The sequence below is a fragment of the Callospermophilus lateralis genome, chromosome 15 (assembly GCF_048772815.1).
Source record: "Callospermophilus lateralis isolate mCalLat2 chromosome 15, mCalLat2.hap1, whole genome shotgun sequence".
NCBI classification, from domain to species: Eukaryota; Metazoa; Chordata; class Mammalia; order Rodentia; family Sciuridae; genus Callospermophilus; species Callospermophilus lateralis.
The window spans coordinates 44,252,836-44,274,923 of NC_135319.1; the positions used below are offsets into that span (position 1 = coordinate 44,252,836).

Below are 22,088 nucleotides of genomic sequence, written 5' to 3' on the forward strand. Positions count from 1 at the left end.
CAGTGTCAGGGACTCCAGGCTCTGCACCCTTACAGCTACCAGAGTCCCTTATCCTGTGCCTGGGTGGAGCCAGTCCTGAACAGCATTTGTGACCTAAGTGGCTGACAGCTTGGGCCAGGGACGAGGGCAAGAGAACTCCTATGTTATACAGGCTGGACACTATTAGTAGCAACAGGGGCCTGGTCCCCCCACCTCAGTCCCCTTATTCCATGCAGACCCACCACGGCCAATCACATAATAAACATATATTTATAGATGTACAATTTCAGAATTCTAATTCAAGAAATACAGCTTCTCAGGGGATCCTTTAGGATCTGTTCTTATTGCACATGGCTCAGCCCGTCTAGGTACAGTTACCAAGACCAGACGGTCGGGATGGTGGGGGCAGAGCACCAGGGCCACCTCGGGTGGGGCACTCTGGCCTGCATCCAGTTCTTATGATCTCTCTGGGCCGGGGAGGCCACTTCATTGCAGGGTGCGAACTTGTTTAAAAACCAGATTTGACATTTCCTTACCAAACTTCCTTTCCCAGCAGAAATCCTATTTGTTGGGGTACTTTTAAAAAAGAGCCAAGATAAACTCGGGGAGGACAGTTGCCACCGCATGGCTGGCAGCTTGGGGAAGTAAGGCTTTGGAAGATGGCAGGCGCAACACCATGCCCACCACCACAGGAAAGCTCGGGAAGAACGCAATTCCAAAAGGCCCAGTATAAATGTGGGAATAAATAAAATCTCCCTCCTTTCTCTGGCAGCAACTGTTTTGAGAAAAATCCTCATCTGAAGGGGAGGGTAAGAAAAACATTCTGGTTCAGGTGTATCCTTCATCGAGTGTGCACGAGGAGGCCTGGTGCAGTCATGTCCACGGAGGGTGAAGACAGAGGTGCCCACAGGCACTGACTTTTCTTCATGAGTCAGGCTGCTGCCCTGGGGTCCTGGGCCGACTCTTGGAAGAAGAGTCTTCTGGAGTTCTTGGTGCATGACTTAGGAAAAACCAGTGGCAACGATGGAGCCGTGCCCTGTGGCACCTATAAGGCAAAACCCATGTAGGAACCCAGGTGGGGAAGTAGTTATGTAGAACCTGGCACCTCTCCAAGCCCTGCAGTTCTATGGGCAGGGGACTGGCTGAGGGGCTCCTGGACACAAGGACAAAGAACCCACCTGAGCTGGCCAAAGGCAGAGGTGGGGCAGCTTGAGTGGGTGCTCCTCACCCCAGCAGGCTGTCTGGGCCTCTACCATGGCTCAATACTGACCTGGTACCCACCCCTAGGGGCAACTTTCTTCCCCCACAGCTGTTCCTCTCCAGCTTAACCATAAATCTGGTGACCTTCAGAAGTTTTCTATGGATTTATACCATCATGATTACTGCTGCCATCAAAAAACAGGCTGGGGCTGCAGGGCAGGGGACATTAAAAGCATTATGACCCAACTTTCCTTATGCCGTCAGCTGTGGCTAATGTCTAGCTTTTGAAGGACCAGGATGCCTTCCCCAAACAGGCCTCGTTTTCTGAAACACAGAGGAAATCATCTGAACAGCTTAACTCAATCCCTGCATAGTTTAAAAAGTAGACTCTATTATGTGTGTATATATATATATATATATCTTTATATATGCCTTTTTACATATAAATAGATATATATATACATATACATGCATCTATAAGTTACATTCTATGGAGAGTTTTTTCCTTCTTTCTTCCTCTCTATCCTTGGCCAATGCCTCTGCCTGGCTTCTCCTGTGAGGTGACTGGTGGTGGCTCCTGAGAGGGGGAGGAGAGGCAGTTGGGCACCCCCTCCCCCAGTCCTTCCCACAGACATTTGCTGCAAGTTTTACATTCTACTTTCGTTGCCATGGTTTCTGTATCCTAGGAGCGAGCTGATGCAGAGCCTCTGCCAGCCCTGGGAGGGAAGGAAGCAGCCCCTGGCAGGTTTTCTGTCTGTCCTAAGAGCTTTCTGCATTTACTGGGTGAGAGAGAGGGCAGTTGTGCAGCGTTCGGCCTCCAATTCCATTTTAATTTTTTCTTTGTATGTCTTTCCTTAAATATACAGTTCATCACCTTGGCTCAGTGCGTGTCACCAAAAGTTCTCCAGGGATTTCATAGTCTGGGGAGGAGAGTGGTTAACAGTCAGCTGGTTAACAGTTACCTCAGCCCATGCAAACAAGCAGCCCGCCTTGCACAGTGCCCCTGCCCGGCTCAGCCCCCGCTGCAGTGTGCTGCACTCTCTGGAGTCACTAGCAAATGGGCACAGAGTAGAGTCTGCAGCTGAATCTGTGAGGAGGGGAGACAGGTAAAGGAGGGGACAAGAAAGATCCCAATACCCAGAAGTCTCTACCGGCTCTGCCTGCATTTCTTCAGGCCTGGTGCAAGCTATCTGTCAGGGGCACTGGGAGCAGAGCCCATCACTCACATGCAGAGGTGGAGGTGGGTGCCTATTCCCAGCAACTCACATTTTCTCCCACCCCTTTTGTACTGAGTGGATGCATTTGACCGTGAACTCATGACCCGTTCCCTTCCTCAGACCACAGGCAAGATGCCTGGGCGGGGCCGGATGCCTGTGGCTTCCAGACACCAGGTGCAGTAACATTGGAGAGAGGGCCTGAAATCCCACCGGAGTGGGGTGTGGTCAGGGCGCACAGGCCTCTCCTGCCCACAATCAGGCTGCCCATTCATCTTGTTCCATTTCCTCCTGCCTGGAAGGATGGGGAAGGGAGGGCTCTAGGCCCACCCACTCGCACATGGTTCTTCCTGGCATCAGGCAGGCAGTGGGTGTGGGGGCTGTCTTGGGCCCTGTAATATTTGGTGTCCTAAATACCAGGGCACAGGCAATAGTCAGCTGTACTTGGGAAAGGGTTGGGGTGACTTGATGGTTGAAATAGACAAAAGAGCAACAGCATTGGGCTCCACCACGCAGCCCCAGAACGAGAGAAGGAAGTGGGGTGTAGGAGGTAGGGTAGACAATGACTGGACGGTTGAAAAGATCTCAGTTAACAAGCTGGCCCCAGAGCTGTCCTGTCTGTGGGGTCTGGAAGTCAGGCTGGGACAGGGGTCTTTGCCATCACCACCAGGTTTCCTCCCTCCCCACCTCCTCTGCCTCATGACCAAGGCCAAAGCTGCCAGGAGTTGCAGGGCAGAGGCAGCCCTGGCTCATACTTGGACCTGGGTGGTGTGGCTGGCCCAGGACTATCCATGCAGGGAGGCCTGCACCTCTGACAGCCGGCTGCAGCTTGGGGTTCCCATCTTCTGTGCTCTGTGGTACATATCTGTGTCACCAAAGTAGCGGGCCCGGTATAGCAAGCCTTCCTCTGCAAGGTAATGGACAAGGGTTAGGGCATACTCAGTACCTCCTGGAGTCTGCCAGAAGGCCTGCCTGGGCCTGTTGGGGGAAGAAGAAGGTTGGTACAGGCCCAGGAGCTTGGGCAGAGCTAGCTTCCCTGGGAGAAGACCCTGGAGGAACAGACTACGGTCCCCCCCTTGGAGAGGGATGATAGAGGCCCCTTCCCTTAGAATATGGGTGAGGCCATTCAGGGTGAAAGCTTGTTATCTTGGTCAGACTTCCCCAGGGTCCCATAGATAGCCCAGGGTGCACAATCAGTGGGAGGTTAGGAGCTCTCTAATTTGTTTCTACCTACTCATCCCTGGCAGCCAGAATGACATGCTGATTGCAGTGATTTAAAGGACCTGGAGAAAATCACCAGGTGGCCTGGGTTCTCAGCCCCAGGGGAACACAGGAGTGGAGTCCAGGTCTTGGCTTGGAGGCAGCTGGCACAGGGCAGTACCAGGTGCCAGGCCCATGAAAATGGGTGAGTAGGGCTTTCTCCTTCCCCTGTTCTCCAGCTTTGTGATCAGCCACCCTTCCAGACAGTCTGTGGCGCGCGCGCACACACACACACACACACACACACACACACACACACACACACTTACTTTGCTGCTTCTCCTTCCAACAGTTATTTCGGAGGTTGGCGATATAATCATCTTCCACATTCCGTTCAACTGTTTTGAGGCTGGAGCCTGTGTACTCCTCAGAGAAGGTCTCCGCCACATAGTAGACAACACTCAGGTGCTCTGTGACTCGTCTGTGGACATGGCCCACTGACCTGGCCAGAAATATACCAGTGCAAAGTGGACCTAGGGGCCAGGCCCAGGGAAGCTCAAGGGATGGTGGAGCCTACTTTGGGAGGTACCGCCAGCCACAGGAGTAGCTGATTCCCTTCCACTCTGCAGCAGGAACTCATGTGCTCCCCCAAACAAACGTCTCCAGTAAAGGCAGAGTGTCCCTGCCACACAGACAACCAGCATACAGCAAGCCTTTCCTCTAAGCACAATTGAAAAACCTGTGGCCTTTGGGGAAAAGCCCTTCCTGAGAAGCTCTGATCTGTGACATTGGAGAGGTAGTGTGCTTCCATTTTCCCATCTGTTCCCCTAACACATCAATGCCCACAGCCTGCCTGCCTCTACAGGAGCTTCCAGTCTAAGGTTTAGATTCTTAGGGATAGGGCTGGGGCTGTAGTCCAGTGGCAGATGTGGCACATGTGAGGCACTGGGTTTGATCCTTAGCACAACATAAAAATAATAAATAAAATAAAGGTATGCTGTCCATTTACAACTACAAAAAAATAAAAATAATATTTTTTGAGACAAAAATAATAGGGCTGGGGGTATTGTACAGTGGTAGAATGTGTGCTTAGTGTGTGAAAGGCAAGAGGTTCAATTCCCAGTACCAAAACAAAAAACTCACAGGAACAAAATATGATAGGAAAGATTCCAAGGAGTTGTATCCTTCCAGCCCCAATCATGGGCTCTGTAGGCTGCAGGGAGAATAGCCCCTGCCTATCCTATAGAAGCCCCTCATCTTTCCAGCTGCAGGGAAGGGGCTGGCATCTGGCCACTTGGAGCCTGAGCCAGCTACCATGGGTTCACTGAGTGAATTCTGCCCTCTACTGGCTGCAATGAAGCCTGCAACCCCCTGCCTTCAGGCCAGAGGGCAGTGCTGGGTAGGAGCAGAGGGCTTCAAGAAACAGAAGTACCCACGATGTATGAGACACTAGGCCAAGACTGAGAATAGAGAGGGGAGTGGACATCTTTTTTTTAAAAATATATATATTTACTTTTTAGTTGTAGTTGGACACAATACCTTTATTTTATTTATTTATTGTTACATGGTGCTGAGGATCAAACCCAAGGCCTCCCTGTGCTAGGCAAGTGCTCTACCGCTGAGCCCCAGCCCTAGTCCGGGAGTGGACATCTTAAAGGGTCAACTAACCTACCAACCTCACTACTGGCAGGTGAGACCAAGTATTCACTCGAAAACATTAAGCATTTCTAATGAGCCAGATATTTAATATGTATTACTCATTAATTTTCTCAAGTGGGTAGATGCTGCGATTCCCATTTTATGGACGAGGAAACTATGGTTATGCATCTAGGTTCACAACTCTCAGTGGAGAAGATGGGGTTCAAAACTACCCTTGCACTGAGTCTAGGGTCCCTGTCCTTTCCATGGCTGTCAGGGCCTCAACCAGCATCTAAGAGCAGAGGTTATTTCAGGGTCAGCAGATAAGATGGGGAAGGAGGAGCCATGAAGTCTCTGAAATCACAGGTCAAAATCTGAGTGTGCGTTGAGGGAACAGGTCTGACGCTTTCACCGCATTTTCTTTCTTTTGGTGATGGGGATGAAACCCAGGGTCTTTACCACTGTACTTTATCCCTAATCCTTTTAATTTTTTATTCTGAGGCAAGTCCTCACTATGTAGCTAAGAGTCTAGCCAAGCTGATGAATCTGGCCTTGAACTTAGGATCCTCCTGCCTCAGCTTCCTGAGCCGCACAGGTGTGGGTCACTATGCCCAGCTTTCACTGCATTTTCTTAGGGGGCTATGTTCCTAAAAAAAAAAATTCAGAGGCTCAGATCAACAGAAACAGTCTATTTTCTTGATTATGAACCACTTTTTTGTGTTGTGATGGAGAACTTGCTGGATCGGGATGCGAACGCAGGAAGGCCCCTAGTAAGGGTTGAGACTCCAAAGCCCTTGTTTGCCCATCGCCCCCCACCTGAATCCAGTACTCACGGTCTTGGGCTCAGACTGTAGGGTGGACTGGAGACCATGAGCTGGCTGAGAGCTGACACGAGGATCAGGATGAGGATGGGCATCAGTTGGACAAAGACCCCTAGCCCGCCCTGGAGGGAAAAGTCAACCATTATGCGGCTGGTCACGATCACTACCAGCTTCTCTACACAATGAAGCCCAGTGGTTATGACACCACACTCTCCTCCAAATACAGGTCCAAAATACAAAAGCTCCTCCACCCGGCAGCTTTCCCAGATAAAAAAAAAAGCAGTCACCAGAGAGAGCAAGGTAACATGCAATGACTTGTGAGAAAATACCAACAAATCAGCACAAGGGGCTGCCTCTGAAAACAGGAGGTAGGGCCAAGGGAGGCTGCACTATGTATACTTTTCTGAAAAATATCTTTCATTTTTTGGGGGGGCGTGGATACTGGGATCTAGCCCAGGGGCAATTTTCCACTGAGCCACATCCTCACTCTTTTTATTTTTAACTTCTGAGATAAGGCCTTGCAAAGTTGCTTAGGGCCTCACTAAGTCACTGAGGCTGGCCTTCATCTTGCAATACCTGCCCCAGGCTCTGGTGTAGCTGGGACACTTATAGTTTTTATGTACATTTCAAGAGTGCTGAAAAGCACCTATGTTGGTTTTCATTATAATTCTCTCACAAAGTCTAGCTCTCCCTTCCTTGGAAAATGCCACTTTTGCCTTATGAACAAGTGGGCTGCACAAAAGCTATTCACGCTTGACTCTGTCTGCAGGGGAGAAGTTTCCCCAGGTAGGCTTCACACCGCCTTTCCTGTGGGCAACGGGGAGGGAGGGCAACTGGGGTGGGCCTGGACTCCCTGCTCTTCTAGCCCCTGCTTCACTCACGTCACCCTGGTTCTCCCTGCGGTCCTGCCTTTGCTGGTAGGTATAGCGCATGCGGCCATTGCTGTACACGTGGACGTTACCTGAGGGTCAGAAGAACTGAGTTAGAAGCTGGGGTTGCTGGGAAAGGGAGGGTGGACCTAGTCTCCCACCATCACTCCCAGGGAGACCTAGCTGTGGGAAGGGGAAGGAACTTACTAGAAGGGAAGCCACCACCAAAGAACATGTTGAAGAGGTCTTCAGGGGAGATGTCAGCCTCAAAGCCACGGTGGAAGTCCCCGTGCCCGTGGCCGTGTCGGGCTGCCTGGTTCTTGTCATCACCAAATTGGTCATACTGCTTCCTTTTCTCCGGGTTGCTAAGTACCGCATATGCCGTGCCAATGGCTGGAGAGGGAACGGAAGGCCGGGCTGAAGGGCGGGTGTGGTGGGGCTGCCATGCAGCCCAGTGCTCACTTTTTTCAGGGGCTTAGGAGGGGCTTTAGGGAACAGAAGTCTGTGGGGCTGCAGGAAGCCTGCTGGCTGGGCACCTGTGGGGAAGGGGTGTGGGCGGCCTGGAGGGCTGATACTGGGACTCCTGGGTTTCCTCGTGGTGACACTGGTGGAGCAAGGTCCTTTCTAGGTGTTGTCTCCATTACTTTGAATAGCAGCCCTGCCTGCATTTTACCAACGAGAGAAGTGGGGCTCAGGGAAGTGAAGTGACTCACCCAGCTCTGAGTTCTCAGAGCCAGGTGTCAAAGCCAAGTGTCTTGCTTCAAGTTTTCGCACTGACCTTATTATTTTTTTTAATTTGTTCTCTTTAGAGGTACATGACAGTAGAGTACATTTTGACATATTATACATACATGGAGTATAACTCATTCTAATTAGGATTCTCATTGATCTTTTGAAACCACCAAAGCCCCTCTTTCCTCCTTCTTCTCCCCCGAGGTGCCCAAGGGCCAGGGCATCCTTTTCTGGTGGTAATATATTTTTGAAGTCATAGTGACCAAATGGACACAGTAAGTCCTTGTAAACTGGAAAGTGGTGAGAGGCGCTTGCAAGGGCCAAATCCTTGGGGTCTGGTTGAGACTCCTCTGCTGTTGGTGGTATGGCAGGGGGTGAGTCCTTGATTCCTGGGGTCCAGACCCCAGCCACTGTTTCCTTCCTGGCCCTGAGGCCTCCTCAGCAGAGCTCCCTGGGTGAGAAGCCTGTGTTCATAAGACCTGCAGCTCTGGGCTCTCCTCAGCCTCCTTGCTTCTCCTCCTCCTCCTCCAGCTGCCCAGTTGCTAGGAACAATGGCCTCAGCTGCATCTGCTTCACAGCCTGCAACCCCTGGGAAGGAGGAGGGTGGAGTCTTCCTCTCCCCTCTCCTACCATTTCACAAGGCCCCAGCACTAGGTCTGGCCTCTCAGTCCCCATCTGGGCCGGCTGCAGGAGTACTCAGGGATGGAGACACATCACCCATGGCCACCTTGCCGCCCCACTCCCACTCTCCTCCTTCCCCTGGGGCAGGCCCCTGGGAGATGGTGTGCCAGGTCTGCTCTGGCACAGGCTCCTCAACCGACTATGGTTTTGACTCAGAACTTACTGACTTTATTTTTGAACCCAGGGATGCTTAACTACTACGCCACATCCCCAGCCCATTTTTCTTTTTTGAGATAGGGTCTCACTAAATTGCTTAGGGCCTTGTTAAGTTGCTGAGGCTGTCTTGAACTTGTGATCCTCTTGCTTCAGTCTCCAGAATCGCTGGGATTTCAGGAGTGCACCACCAAGTCTGGCTTGGCCCCAGTACTGACAGCACAGCACCAGGTGGGGCTGGTCACCACACTCTTCAGAGCGAAGGAACAACGGGGTAATGAGAAACTGCAGTATCCCAACACAGGGCTGGCCTGGAGTCAGTGCGCATGTGTGCTTCATAGGTTAAATGAAAATCTAAATGAATTATGATTCTGGCCAGAAGTGACACACCCACTGTGGAATTCAATGGGCTCTGAGGACAGAAAGGCCGTCATGCCCCCACCGTAGGCCCTCAAGATGTGTGTGTGTGTGTGTGTGTGTAGTTGGCTGTGGCTGCTGGTACTGAAGCCACCAGGTCAGAGGCCTCTTCCCTCAGCACAGGGAAGCTGTTACCATAGGAAGCTGCTCCTTCCCGAGTCAATGTGTGATCTTATAGAAACTACTAGAATTCTCTTACTTCTATAAAACATGGGATGACAATGGGGAAGCAGAATGGAACTATATAAGTTCTAAAAAACGACCTGGCTAGAGGTGGCTACTGTGACCTCAGGAAGCAGCTCCCGAGCCTGTGGAAGGGAGCCCGAGATCACTTCGTTCTGCCCACCCCCTTAATGGGAAAGCTGTCTTGGCCCTGTGTTCCATGGACAGAAGATAAAAGTACCAAAGTGCCAGGGTGCCAGGGCTAGCTCACCTTTGAAAGCTTCGGTGGCACCAGGTGCGTGGTTCTTGTCAGGGTGGAATTTGAGGGCCAACTTGCGGTAGGCCTTTTTCAGGTCCTCATCTGAGGCTCCTCGGCTCACCCCCAGGATCTCGTAGTAATCCTTACACTGCTTGACCCTGGGGGATGGAGAAGAGCGGGAGTGGGTGCCCTCTGTGGGCTCAGAGCCATGAGGTAAGGTGGGAGAAGAACAGGCAGCAATGGGCGTCCAGGTCTGAGTGCCACCCCCCAAGGGAAGCAGAGCATGGTCAGTGGTTCCTCTGGGTCAGCCGTCTGACTTCAGGGACAGGGGAGTTCCAGCTGGGGTGGGGAGCTGGGTGGGGCCCTCTGGAAACACCGAGAATACACTTAGGACTTGGGAGGGGCAGCTGCTGTCTTTGGCCAGGCGAGCGTCAATCTCCCTTCTGCTAACAATTCCCCCGCTGGAGGCCACCTTGGAAGGACTGTCAATATCTGTCATCCAAGGGCAGGTGTGTTCTGAGCTCAGCCAACTGTACTCTCTTGGCAATTGGAATTCTGGAGTGGGAACATAAAGGCCAGCAATGGCAGATGCCCATTTACCTGAGGAACTGGGCACTGAAGAAACCCTATTTCTGTCCTATCAATTCTTACTTTCTGGGTCCCCGAAGGTCTCTGGTCTTGGCTTTCTCTAAGCATTCCAGCTCCTCCTGCGTTAGTTTCTATGGTTTTTGATTAGGCTTGTCTGGTTAAAGCCTTGCCTGGTTTATAGTAAACTACAGTCATGCTTGGTCACCACAGGATGAGCCCCTGTCCCAGCTTGCTGGGAGGTAGAAGCACCACCCCACCTGAGGCAAGCTGGTGGGGAGAGTGAGGCTGGAGGCTCTGTCCTGAGAAACCTTGCCGAATGGTCTGCGGCCTGGCAATGAGCTGCTCTGCATAGGGCCTGCCCCTTTTGCCTCCACTTCACCCCATGGGATCTGTCTAGAAGGTCTTTGTTGGGGATGGGGGTGTGGGTGGGGGAGAATCTGGAGAGACCAGGCTTCAATCTGTGTAACAAACAGCTTGTAGAGAGGCCTGGGCCCTCCTGGCCAGTGGCAGGGGAAGATGACAGAGTCAGCATTTCCAGGCTCTGTGTGGGCCGTCTGGGGGTGGGGCAGACAATGGGGCCCTGGCTTCCATACATTTTAGGGCCTTGTGGGAAATAAGGCTGAACCTTTTCCGACCTCCAAGACCTTCCCAGGCCCCATCCAGGCCCTGGACAGAAGTGAGAGACGGCTTATAGGAAGCCCTCCCTGGCAGGAAGTGTCCCCAGTACCCACAAGCTGGTGCGCAGGCCTCTACCTTCTCACTGCTGCCACCTGCTCTGCAGTGTAGCCTTTGCTGCTCTCTCCTCCTCCAGCTTCACCGTTGGCCGAGGGGGCGTCAGTCGCACCTGCTTTCCTGTGGGTGGTGTGGGTTGCTTCTGTGGGTGGGGGTTGGTCACTGGCAGACTGTGGTTTTTGGTTTAGGGACTCGATCAGAGCTGCGCAAGGAAAGAAACCATTGGGGGTTGGGGATGTGGCTCAAGCAGTAGCGCGCTCGCCTGGCATGCCTGTGGCCCGGGTTCGATCCTCAGCACCACATACAAACAAAGATGTTGTGTCCACCGAAAACTAAAAAATTAATATTAAAAAATTCTCTCTCTCTCTCTCTTTAAAAAAAAAAAAAAAGATGTCCTTCCTTGACAGAGGACACCTCTCCCTTCTTCTTAAAAAAAAAAAAAAAAGAAAGAAAAGAAACCATTGGGGGCTCCTGCTCAGCAGGGCTGCAGCCTCCTTGTCCCAAGGGAGAGACCAGCACCCTGCATCCCACCCGCTGCCCTCTGGGCAAAGCTCGACGTCCTTTCCCTTCTCAGCCAGTGGGTGCTGGTGAACAGCTGCCTGCGCTTAGGAGCCACAGTCCTCAGAAACAGGAAGGCTACAATTTTTTTTTAAACAACAAATAAAAATATACATATTTTTATGAATAAGTATACATTTATTTCTTTTCTTTTTTGTGGGGCTGGAGATCAAGGCCAGGCTTCACAAACGCCAGGCAAATGCTCTGCAGCCAGCTCTCTCCGCCTCCAGTTTCACCACTAACCGAGGGGGCGTCAGTATCCCCAGACCTACAGGAACAGGACTAATTTGATTAATAAAATTAACGTCGGGATCCACATAATACATAGATAAATCTAACCTGATTTTTCAGATATTCGGTGTGTATGTGAATACGTGTGTGTGTGTGTGTGTGTGTGTGTGTGTGTGTATTTATACATCTCCTCTTTTTTCTGTAGTACTAGGACTGAACCCAGGACCTCCACCCAGGGCCTCCCACATGCCTCTCTACAAGCACTCTGCCACTGAGCCACAAACCCAGCCTTTTGTTTTTCTTTTGAGACAGGGTCTAAGTTACTCAGGCTGGCCTCAAACTTGGGATCCTCCTGCCTTAGCCTCCTGAATCACTAGAATGACAGGGACCCAGTTTCTGGTCTTTTTTTTTTTTTAATTAAAAAAAATTTACATGGACACAATATCTTTATTTTGCTTATTTTTAAAAAAAAATTTGGTGCTGAGGATGGAACCCAGTGCCCTACACGTGTGAGGCAAGTGCTCTGCCACTGAGTCACAATCCCTGCCCCTCTATTCTTTTTCTTAATAAATGTAAGCAGAAAATTTTATATTCTGAGAGTCTTTTCAAAACACATACTTGGTCTAGCCACAGTAGCCTGTAATCACAGCTACTTGGGTGCTCTTTATAAAATAAAGAGCTGGGGAATGTAGCTCAGCAGCCCTGGTTTCAATCCCCAATACTGAAAAACAAAAAACCATGAAAAAAACAAAACACGTTGAGTTTTATCAATAAATCCTTCAATATTTGGTTTAGAGTTCATTTAACTCTACTATTATTTTTTTCAATGCATTTCTTTGGTTTTTCTCTGCACTTCTTTCTTTAATGCAGACTTTTTCCTACTAAACTCATTCAATTCTGTATACTTTTTTGTGGGGAGTACAGGGGATTGAATCTAGAGGTGCTTTATCATTGAGTTACATTCCCAAACCTTTTTTTAAAAAATATTTATTTATTTATGCTTCTTTAGTTTTAGGTGGATACATTAGTTTGTTTTTATATGGTGCCGAGGATCAGTGCCTCATGCATGCTAGGCGAGCACTCTTACCACTGAGTCACCACTCCAGCCCCCAAACCTTTTTTTTTTTAAACACATTTTTAGTTGTAGATAGACACAAAATCTTTATTTTTTATTTTCTTTCTTTCTTTTCTTTTTTTTTTTTGTGGTGCTGGGGATTGAACCCAGGGACTTATGCATGCAAGGCAAGCACTCTACCAACTGAGCTATATCCCCAGCCCTTTATTTTTTCTTTAGTGGTGCTGAGGATTGAACTCAGTGCCTCACATTCCTAGACCTTTTAATTTTCATTTTGAGACCAGGTCTCACTAAGTCACTCAGGGTCTTGCTAAATTGCTGAGGCTGGCCTCCCACTGACTATCCTCCTACCTCAGCCTCCTGAGTCACTGGGATTACCGGAGTGCACTATCACACCTAGTGTCTGTATATATTTCTCTCTCTGCACCATGTTTGAATATCAAAAATATTCAATCCTTTGCACTGCCCCCTTGTTTTCTATTTTTTTAAATTGTAGTGGACACAATACCTTTATTTGTTCATTTTTATATGGTGCTAGGGATTGAATCCAGTGTTTCACGCATGCTAGGCAAGAGCTTGTTTTCTATTTTTATCTTTGATCTCTAAATTGCTTTAATATTAAATTAATACTATCAGTACAAAACTAAGTTGAAAGATAATTTTAATGTTTCCTAGTTTTTTTAAAAAAGGCTGTTTAATGTCATTAATTATTAACATAGTACATCAGAGTTATAAACTGTTCAATGTTTCTAGGGTTTTTTGTATGCATGTGGTACTGGAGATTGAACCCAGGGCCTTGAACATGGTGGGTAAGTACTCTATCATTGAGCTGACTCCTCAGCCCCTTTTTTTTTTTAAATTTTGAGACAGGCTTGAACTTGTGATTCTTCTGCCTCAGCCTCCTCAGTAGGTGGGATTACAGATTGTGCCACTGTGCCTGGCTCCTGGCTTGACTGATTAATTACACAGTACTGGGGATTGAACCAAGGAGCACTTTAACACTGAACTACATCCCAGTCCTTTTATTTTGAGTCAGGGTCACACTAAGTTGCTGAGGCTTTCCTCAAATTGCAAGCCTCCTGGGGGCTGGGGTTGTGACTCAGTGGTAGTGCGCATGCCTGAGGCACTGGGTTCTATCCTCAGCACCACATAAAAACAAAATAATGTGTCCGCCTAAAACTAAATGTTAAAAAAAAAAACAAATTGCAAGCCTCCTGCTTCAGACTTATGAGTCACTGGGATTACAGGCATGTACCACCACCCAGCCAGGCTTCTGGTTTAGATTCGTAAATATTATTTCCTTTTAATTTAGGATATGACAAGAGTTTTTTTCCCCCTACTGTGGTAAAAAACATAATATGAAATTTATCATCTTAATCCTTTTCAAGTATGCAGTTGTAATAACACAATATAGGTCACTTTTATTTATGTAAGTTTATTTTTGCTCAGGGCCTCCCATGCATGTGAGGCAAGTACTTTACCCCTGAGCTACATCCCTAGTCTTAGGTAATTTGTTTTTTAATATTTATTTTTTAGTTGTAGTCGGACACAATACCTTTATTTTATTTTATTTTTATGTGGTGATGAGGATTGAACCCAGGGCCTTGAACATGCTAGGCAAGCACTCTACAGCTGAGCCACAACCCCAGCCCCCTAGGTAATTTTAACTCACCAAAAAAAAAACAAACCAAGGCTATGGCTGTGGCTCAGTGGTAGAGCATTTGCCTAGCATGGGTGAAGCATTGGGGTCGATCCTCAGCACCTTAGCACCACATAAAGATAATAAAGGTATTATGTCCATCTACAACTAAAAAAAAAAAAAAAAAAGAATAAGAAAAAAAAATCAAACCATTAATCCTTCAGATTTTTTTAAATCCCAAAGCAATCTCCAACAGATGTATTGTTTTGAGTGCCAAGAAGGTGAGGCCTCTGCAGTGGGGACCTATTTAGCAGACCTGTCTGATTCAGTGGGACTGGGTAGGAAGGCTGATTCCTGGAGATAATCTCTAAACAGTGAATAGGGACAGGGGAAGTAAGTTTGCCCAGGGGCCAGGGACAGTGGGAGATACAGGAAAAATACCTGCACTTCCAACTTGCTGTTGTTACATTTTTCAAATGGCTGGTCAAGTCAAATGTCCACTCAATGTTTGGGGGTCTATACAGGGGATTCATGGTTAACCTCAGACAGGGTTATGGTTATGCAAATCCAAGTCCCTGGTTCCTGCCGACTCAGTGAGGAAGGCCCCAAAAAGTTCCTTGTACCCTTTTATGACTGTCATAAAATCAGAAATCCCCAGGCATGCCAGGCCAGTGCCCAGAGTAGTAAACCCCAAAGCCTTTGACAGGCTCCTAAGAAACCAGGAACCTGGATCCACCAGGACCCAGAGACACTTCTGTGTTGAAGAAGGATGGGGGTACAGTCCAGTCTAGGGCCCTGCTTCCTTCCCAGGTGTTTCCAGGCTCACAGCCCTGTTCTGGATGTCAGAAGCCTTCCACTGCAACACACCTGGGCCCCACCCAGGGCCTTGGAACAGGGTTTGCTGGGAACAGAGCAACAGGGCTCGCTGTACCCTGAGCCACCGCTGGCTGCCTCACTGCCAGGCACCAGAAGATGGTGAAGGAAGAAACAAACAGATGAAGAGATGCCAGTCCAGATGGGACAGAGGGAAGAGCAGGTTTTCCGGTCTTGCTGAGTCGGAAGTTGGGAAATCCAAACACAGGAGCTGAAGGCAGGGTTTGTGCAGCATGGGGGAACAGGGGCTCCTACAGCATATCCTGGCAAGGTGCTCAGAGAGAAGCAATACTAATAATCACTTTTTTGGGGGATCAGGGATTAAACTCAAGGGCACTCAACCACTGAGTCACACCCCGAGCCCTACTTTGTATTTTATTTAGAGACAGGGTCTCACTGAGTTGCTTAGGGCCTCCTTAAGTTGCTGAGGCTGGCTTTGAACTCGTGATCCTCCTGCCTCAGCCTCCAGAGCTGCTGGGATTGCAGGCATGCGCCACTGCACCCAGACTAATAATCACTTTTATCACTGAGCGCTCACTGGGTATCAGGGATGTCAGAGTGCTCTATACATAGTAGCTTATTTAATTGTCACAACAGCCTCAGAAGGTAGGTCTTATTACCTACTGCTACCTCACTGTAGGAAGAATCTAAAATAAGTGGCAAAGTGCATTTAAACCTCAGGAGCCCTGCTCTTAAGCTATCCTGGACCACACGTGTCTGATGGGGCACCATCTCCAGCAAAGTCATTCCACCTACAGGGAAAGGCCCGGATTCAACTTACAGCTTTGCCACTTATTAGCTGTATAACCCTAGATGATCTCAGAGTTCTCTCTGAATCTCAGTTTCTTCCTAAGGTGAACAAAGTGGGAAAAAGATAATGTGTATAAGCACTTGGTATAGAGACTGGCACAGAGTCAAGCTCAAAAGCAGTAGCTGCTAATATCATGACCTGGGCTGATAAAGTGACCATGGGAGCAGGATGGCCAGACAGGGGAGGGGACCTACGTGTTGGGGCAGCACCAAGGCTTAGAAAGCTAAGTCTCGGCACTCAGCAGGCTCTGTGCCACGAGACTTCAGGCTGTCCCAGATGACAGGCTCCATGCCAGATACCAGGGCATGGTGAAGGAAGAAACCAACAGATGAAGAGATGCCAGTCCAAATGGGACAGAGGGAAGAGCTAGTTTGCTGGTCTCTAGGGCTTTTAAAGAAGTTGCTTACTTTGATTTCTCTAGAAATGTCAATGGTCCAGGCTGAGCCTGACATGCTCAGAGCAACACAACCAGTTATCCAACTGCAATGACATGCAGGAACCTCAGTTAGGAGACAGGATGGGCTCTCTCTAGCACCTCTCAGGGAAGATACTTGAAACTGTTTAGGGCAGTTACCCAGAGTCAGCCACTCTAATTTCCCTATACTGCAGAAAGCCTAAAGGGGAATGGATGTGCTCCAGCCCACACGGGAGGCTCCTGCTTGAGTTGGCTTTCTAGCTGATGGCAAGCAGGTCTCTCCTGTAGCCTGAACACCCCTTCTTCCAGGCCTGTGACAAGTGACTTTCTCACCATGACTCATTATTACCTCCTTCATAACACAGTGGCCGACAGGAAATGTCACAAGAGTTAAGAGACAGCTTAACATTAACCCTGGCTCTGCCCTTTCCCAGTAAAACCATGGGACATCAGAGGAAGATAACAAAGTGGTGGACAGGTGGCAGCTGAGGTGGAGATGGGAGGGTGTCCATGGCCAAAGCCACCAGGGGCTGCCCCTTCTCAAATCCAGACCAGAGAGTCAGACAGCCTGGCTAGATCAGACCTGGACCTGTCACTAGCAGGGTCATGGACAAGTTAACTCAGCTTCTCTAGGCAAAGTTACACCTTTCTCACAAGACTCAGAGTAAAGGAGCACAGGCATGTGCAAGACTCACCAAGACACCTGGCAAACACTCCGCATTACCTGTTTGTTGAGGTAAGTAGCTGAGTTTCCAGATTCATGTACCTACAGTGCTCAAGGTGAGTCAAAGAAAGAGGTCAGAGTGGGGAAGGAGCTTGGAATTGGTGACGACAGTTCGGGTTCTTTGCTACTCAGCTGTGTGTCTTTGCCAAGTTGTCTAATTCCTTAGTGAAGACACGAGTCCTGCCCTTGTAGGGCTTCTCTGAGGGGAAAATAATATTCAGTAGAATAAAAGTGAAGGGAAGGGCTGAGTGCACAGAGTCTGGTGAAGGGTGACTGACGTAAATGACAACCCCATCCTGGATCTCAGCAGTAGAAGAATTATCTCTCATACCTAGACCTGAATTCCCAAGCCCCTCAGCTACCAATCCTCTCTTCTTGGTGAGCTGGCCTTCCTGACTTAGCCTGGACTCGAGATGGCTATTTCGTAGAATCTCAGGCAGCCTAAGCTGCAAGGAACATTAGAGATCATTAGATCATCCACATGACCTTTCTCTTTGTGTGCCAACATTGAAAGCCAACACTGTGTGGTCCCTTTACCCTTCAAGGTCCTCTGAGTCTCCTCTCCCCCTGATCCCTCCATCTGAAGCCTACAGATGTTTTCAAAAGTTCCCTGGGACACTTGGGACCTTCCACCATTTTTGCGAAGCCTCAAGCAAAGCCAGTGCTTACCAGGCAGCCAGGTGCTAGATAGAAACTCCCCAAAAAGGACTAACTGGCTCTATTACCCTTGCCTGTGACCTCCTGGCTTATTGTCTGGCTACTGCTAAGCAATGCAACTGTCCAGTCCTTGATGCCTCCCTGTCCTACCTCACACAACAGGAGTTAAGTCTCCACACATCCTCTTCACTGAGAAAGCCAACATTGTGTGGTCCCTTTACCCTTCAAGGTCCTCTGAGTCTCCTCTCCCCACTGATCCCTCCATCTGTCCTTCTACTTCTCCAAGACCAGCCTCTCTCAGGCTCTCAATCCTTCTCCGTTTACTTCTAAACTTGACCTTTTCCCACAGCAGCATCTGACAGCACTGCTCACCTCCTCCTTGACACACCTCTCTCCATGGCTACAGCGCTGTCTGCCCTCTCCGGGGACTGCCTCCTCCTGTTGCTCCATCTTATCTGGAGCTTACTGGCTAAAGGCAAGTGCAGCTCTGGTTGTGCGGGAAGTAACTGTTTCTCCATGTTCTACCCTCTCCCACAGTGACCTCAGCAATGAGCTCCATCAAACTGGTGATACCAGATTTTCATGTGGAACCAAGCTGATGGCTCCCTTGGAATATCCCACAGGCCCCTGCCACTCTCTCCCCTCTCTCTAGCCCAGTTCTTCAGCTGGAGTTTCTCCCTGGCCATTCAGGCAGGATTCATTCTCCTTAGCACCTCTCTCTCACACTAAGGTTTGTCAAGGCCTTTCAAATGACCTTATCTTTACCACACTGCCTTATCTCAGGCCTTCATATCTTCTAACCTAAACAAAGCCATTGTTTCCCAATTGGTTTTCTTTGAATCTCTTCCCTCTCTTAACCCTTTATGCAGTTCTCTCTTAAGAACAGTACCTTACCTTATTCCCATCATCAAAAACTTCAGTGGCTCAGTTGGGGGTGTAATTCAATGGTAGAGTACTTCTCTAGCACTGAGCTACATCCCCAGTCCATCCATGGGATACCCCCCCCCCGAAAAAAAAAATGAAAAAAACCAATCACAACAAAAACTTCAATGGTTTCCTAACTACAAAATGAAGTGAAAATATCTTGGCCTGGAGAAAAGAAGTTCCACAATCTGGCCCCATGTTACTTTCCAACCTGCATCCTCTCTATATACAAATACCCACTTCCACTACCTTCTGAATCTTGCTAGGCCCAATTCCCTTCCCCAAACCTCTTACAACATTCAGCCTCCATGTCTCTTCCCAACATGCCTTACCCCAAGTTCCCCCGGTATAAACCTTTCTTCAAAGTACAGTTCAAATGCTGCCTCTGTCTTACTCCCTAAAGCTGTTCCCTGTGTGAGGTAACAGTATGTGTATGCCCTTGCAAGGCAGCACTACTCACTATGGTGCTTATAATTTTATTAAGGAGATTGTCCTCCACAACAGACTGTGAGTCCATGGGTTGCAGGGACTGGATTTTCATGACCATTCTTTTTTATGGTACCAGGGATTAAACCCAGGGGCACTTAACTTCTGAGCCACACCCCCAGCCTGTTTTATTTTTTATTTTGAGACAGAGTCTCTCATTAAGCTGCTCAGGGCCTTACTCAGTTGCTGAGGCTGGCTTTGAATTTGAGATCCTCTTGCCTCAGCCTCCTGAGTTGCTGGGATTACAGGTATGTGCCACTGTGCCTGGCTTTCATGACCATTTTTTAGTCCTCGGCATCTAACACAGTGCTTAATTTTTATTAGTCACACTTATTATCTTTTGCCTTGAAATATTTTTTTTCCCTGTAAGTTTGTCACCTTCATTAGATTGTAAGTGCTTTGAGGTGAGGGATCACATTTTATCAATCCTGGTATACCATTTAGCATCAAGCACTGGACTTTATATAAACAAATCAAAAAAGATCCTCAACAAAAACCTGTTACACTGAATGAATATTTAGAATGAGCTCAAATTCAAAGCATCCAGTACAAATAACCACCTAATATTTTTAAACTAGGATTTCCCCATCACCAGTCTAAATTAACCCCAGGTCCTTGCTAACTCAGTGCATGGCTTCAGGTGGTACAAAGTGAGGGCTATGCAGATTCACAAGGCATATACTCTTTTCAGAAGAGCACAAACAACACAAATATGCAGCAGGTGACTTGTGCCTGAGCAAATTCCAGCTGAGCCCCAGAAGGACAATCATCCAAGCTCTGGAACTGGCACAGGAAGCCTGCAGCTGACATGACCCACTGGCTCTGTTTTTACCATCCTCTCTTAGCTGCCTGCTCCTAAGCCCCCAGCAGCATCACAAAGAATTCGGACAGCTGGAATTCTGTTCCAACATGTTCCCCACTTATAGAGTGTGACTTATTACACAGTGAAGCTCCTTGGGCAGGTTATCTCAGGAGTCCTGGCAAATACAGACTGAAGCCCTGTCCAAGAGGAAGCAAACAGTCCAAAGATCAACCTGGAAAGTCAGAAGGGAGGAAAGTTCAGGAGCTCCTGGTTGTCTCTTCTGGCAGCCTTCCCCTTTCTCCATTTCACACTGTAAGTAGGGAGGCTGAGGAGGCTGAATGCTCCTCCTTCGATTTCATTCCATTCCTTTAATTAACGTCTATAGAGTTGCAGAGCTTTCCAATTTCTAGCTGTGTAATTTTAGGCAAGTCCTTGACCTCTGGGATGTTTCCTTATCAATAGAACAAAGATGATGATCCTGCACTGCCTGACAGGGGGAGGTTCAAGTGACAAAAACACATGTACAAGACCTTCCTACACAGAAAAGCTCTATAAGTAGTGCTGTTATTCACATTATCTGAGCTAACTCTCTAATCTTCTAGGAGAGGAGCCCAAGCTCAGAAAAGTCCTACAGTAGCAGTCAGGATGGGCCTTCTGAGTGCCAATAAACACCAGATAGTTTACCTAGTAGTAATCACAGGCATGAAACCCCATGCCTTTCTACTTTTCAGTTTGTATTATGAAAAACCTTTACGAGAACTTAAAGAAAAAGAAGATGAAGTGGCTCCGGGTAAAATGAGGTGGTGAGAAGTAGAGACCACCTCAGTATTTGGGAGGCCTCAGTCCTGGGCCTCTTAGCAGCCTTGGCAGTCCATACGACGGCCCATTGACGGCCGGCTGGGAGTGAAGGTGGGTTGTGGGGTGGTGGAGGCCAGCAAATCTCCAACAAGTCATCCACCCCGAATCTCATCGGCGGGTGAAGAGGCTGCGGGAGGCAGAGGGAGCTGGGCCTCAGGACAGGCCGCTGGAGGTGCAGTGGAGTGGGTGACAACTGGCAGGCTCTTGTTTCGGAAGGTGGTCCCTGGCCCTTGACTGGAGACGTGGGAGCGACTGGACACATGTAGGCGCCTTTCCAGGGCGCCCAGAGGGCGGAAGTCTTTCGCTCTCCAGAACCCATTCCCTCTCTCAGCACTCATGTTTATTTTCCCGAACTATATTATTTCCCAGGCCGGCAACTGGCCCTGAGCCACCGAACGGCCCCTTGGGAAAAGTAGTTCGATTTCGCTTCCAGGTGAGTTCCCTTCGCTAGCACTGTCGGTGCCATCTCACGCTAGAAAACCTCAAATCCCAGAGGGATCCGCAAGCACCCCGAAAGGTGACGTCCAGACCTCCCCTGTCTTCAGGTGTCCAGCATCTCGCAGAGGCGCGGGACAGAAAGACTACAGCTCCCAGCAGCCACTGCGTGCCTCACTGCGCAGGCGTAGCCGCGCCTCGCCACCCCTCCCCCTCCGCCAACTGCTCCCGTCGGTCCGTTCCCGCATTCCCCCCATCAGTTCTAATGTCCCCCTCTGCCTCTCCGGTACTTCACACTCACCGCGAACTCGGGGCGTCGGGTACAGCCGCTGTGCCTTCTCCAGGAAGCGGAGTGCCCGGTCGGGCTGGTTGCTCTGGATGGCCTTGAGGGCGATGCTGATACAGCGCTCGGCTTCATCCTTGTTGGATTCCATGGCGGAACCAGAGCGCGGAACCAGGGAGGGGGAGGCCCGGCAAGCGAAGGGCTGCGCCAGCCGCCGGCGCGTCGCGGGTCAGGCCGGCGCAGAATGATGACATAAACCCTCCGCCCCTCCTTTCCGAAGATTTGAGTGAGAGTCGAGCGAGGGCGAAAGGCTACCGTATGTCATCTAAGAGAGGGACGTTTGTTTTAGGTATTAACAGCACAAACTAGAGCCCTAGAGGTGTTCCAGAGGTCTTTAGCCTTGAATGTGCTTGCACGTTGTTGGTGGAAAAACTATGCGTTTGAGACGAATAAATATTTACTGAGTATCCACAATTTGCCAGGCACGTTTATGTGATGGGGGATACAATAGTGAACTAAACAAAGGCCCTGCCCCCATGGAGCTTACATTCTAGAATGTGTAGGGAATGGGGAGACATCTAGTAAACAGATACATTCAGATAGTGACAAACACTAAGAAGGAAAATAGAGGGTAAGGGATCTTATTTTAAATAGCTTGATAAAAGAACTCTC

At 49.0% G+C, this 22,088-nt stretch overlaps 1 protein-coding gene across 3 annotated transcripts; it reads right to left on the reverse strand.

The window, feature by feature from the left end:
- Nucleotides 1-230: 230 nt before the first annotated feature.
- Dnajb12 (DnaJ heat shock protein family (Hsp40) member B12) lies at nt 231-21,671 on the reverse strand. 3 transcript variants are annotated; one of them, XM_076834524.1, is made up of 9 exons: nt 21,435-21,671; nt 10,667-10,847; nt 9,338-9,483; nt 7,129-7,314; nt 6,934-7,013; nt 6,065-6,174; nt 3,923-4,095; nt 3,203-3,300; nt 231-2,099 (listed from the first exon to the last, which is right to left on the reverse strand). In XM_076834524.1, exons 1-9 carry the CDS (start codon nt 21,565-21,567, stop codon nt 2,070-2,072), a joined length of 1,137 nt encoding a protein of 378 aa, XP_076690639.1. In that variant the 5' UTR covers nt 21,568-21,671; the 3' UTR covers nt 231-2,069. The 3 variants fall into 3 exon arrangements, with proteins under 3 accessions (XP_076690639.1, XP_076690641.1, XP_076690640.1); XM_076834526.1 differs by having other exon boundaries at nt 3,155-3,300; XM_076834525.1 differs by having other exon boundaries at nt 3,149-3,300.
- Nucleotides 21,672-22,088: the final 417 nt, after the last annotated feature.

What these genes read in the sequence shown, in the direction of transcription:
- Dnajb12 (XM_076834524.1), bottom strand. Translation starts at nt 21,567, where the DNA reads ATGGAATCCAACAAGGATGAAGCCGAGCGCTGTATCAGCATCGCCCTC. An exon ending in GCAGGGAGAACCAGGGTGAC is followed by an intron (nt 6,175 to 6,933) that starts GTGAGTGAAGCA and finishes TTTTCCCTCCAG; the next exon opens with GGCGGGCTAGGGGTCTTTGT. An exon ending in TACAGTCTGAGCCCAAGACC is followed by an intron (nt 4,096 to 6,064) that starts GTGAGTACTGGA and finishes ATTTCTGGCCAG; the next exon opens with GTCAGTGGGCCATGTCCACA.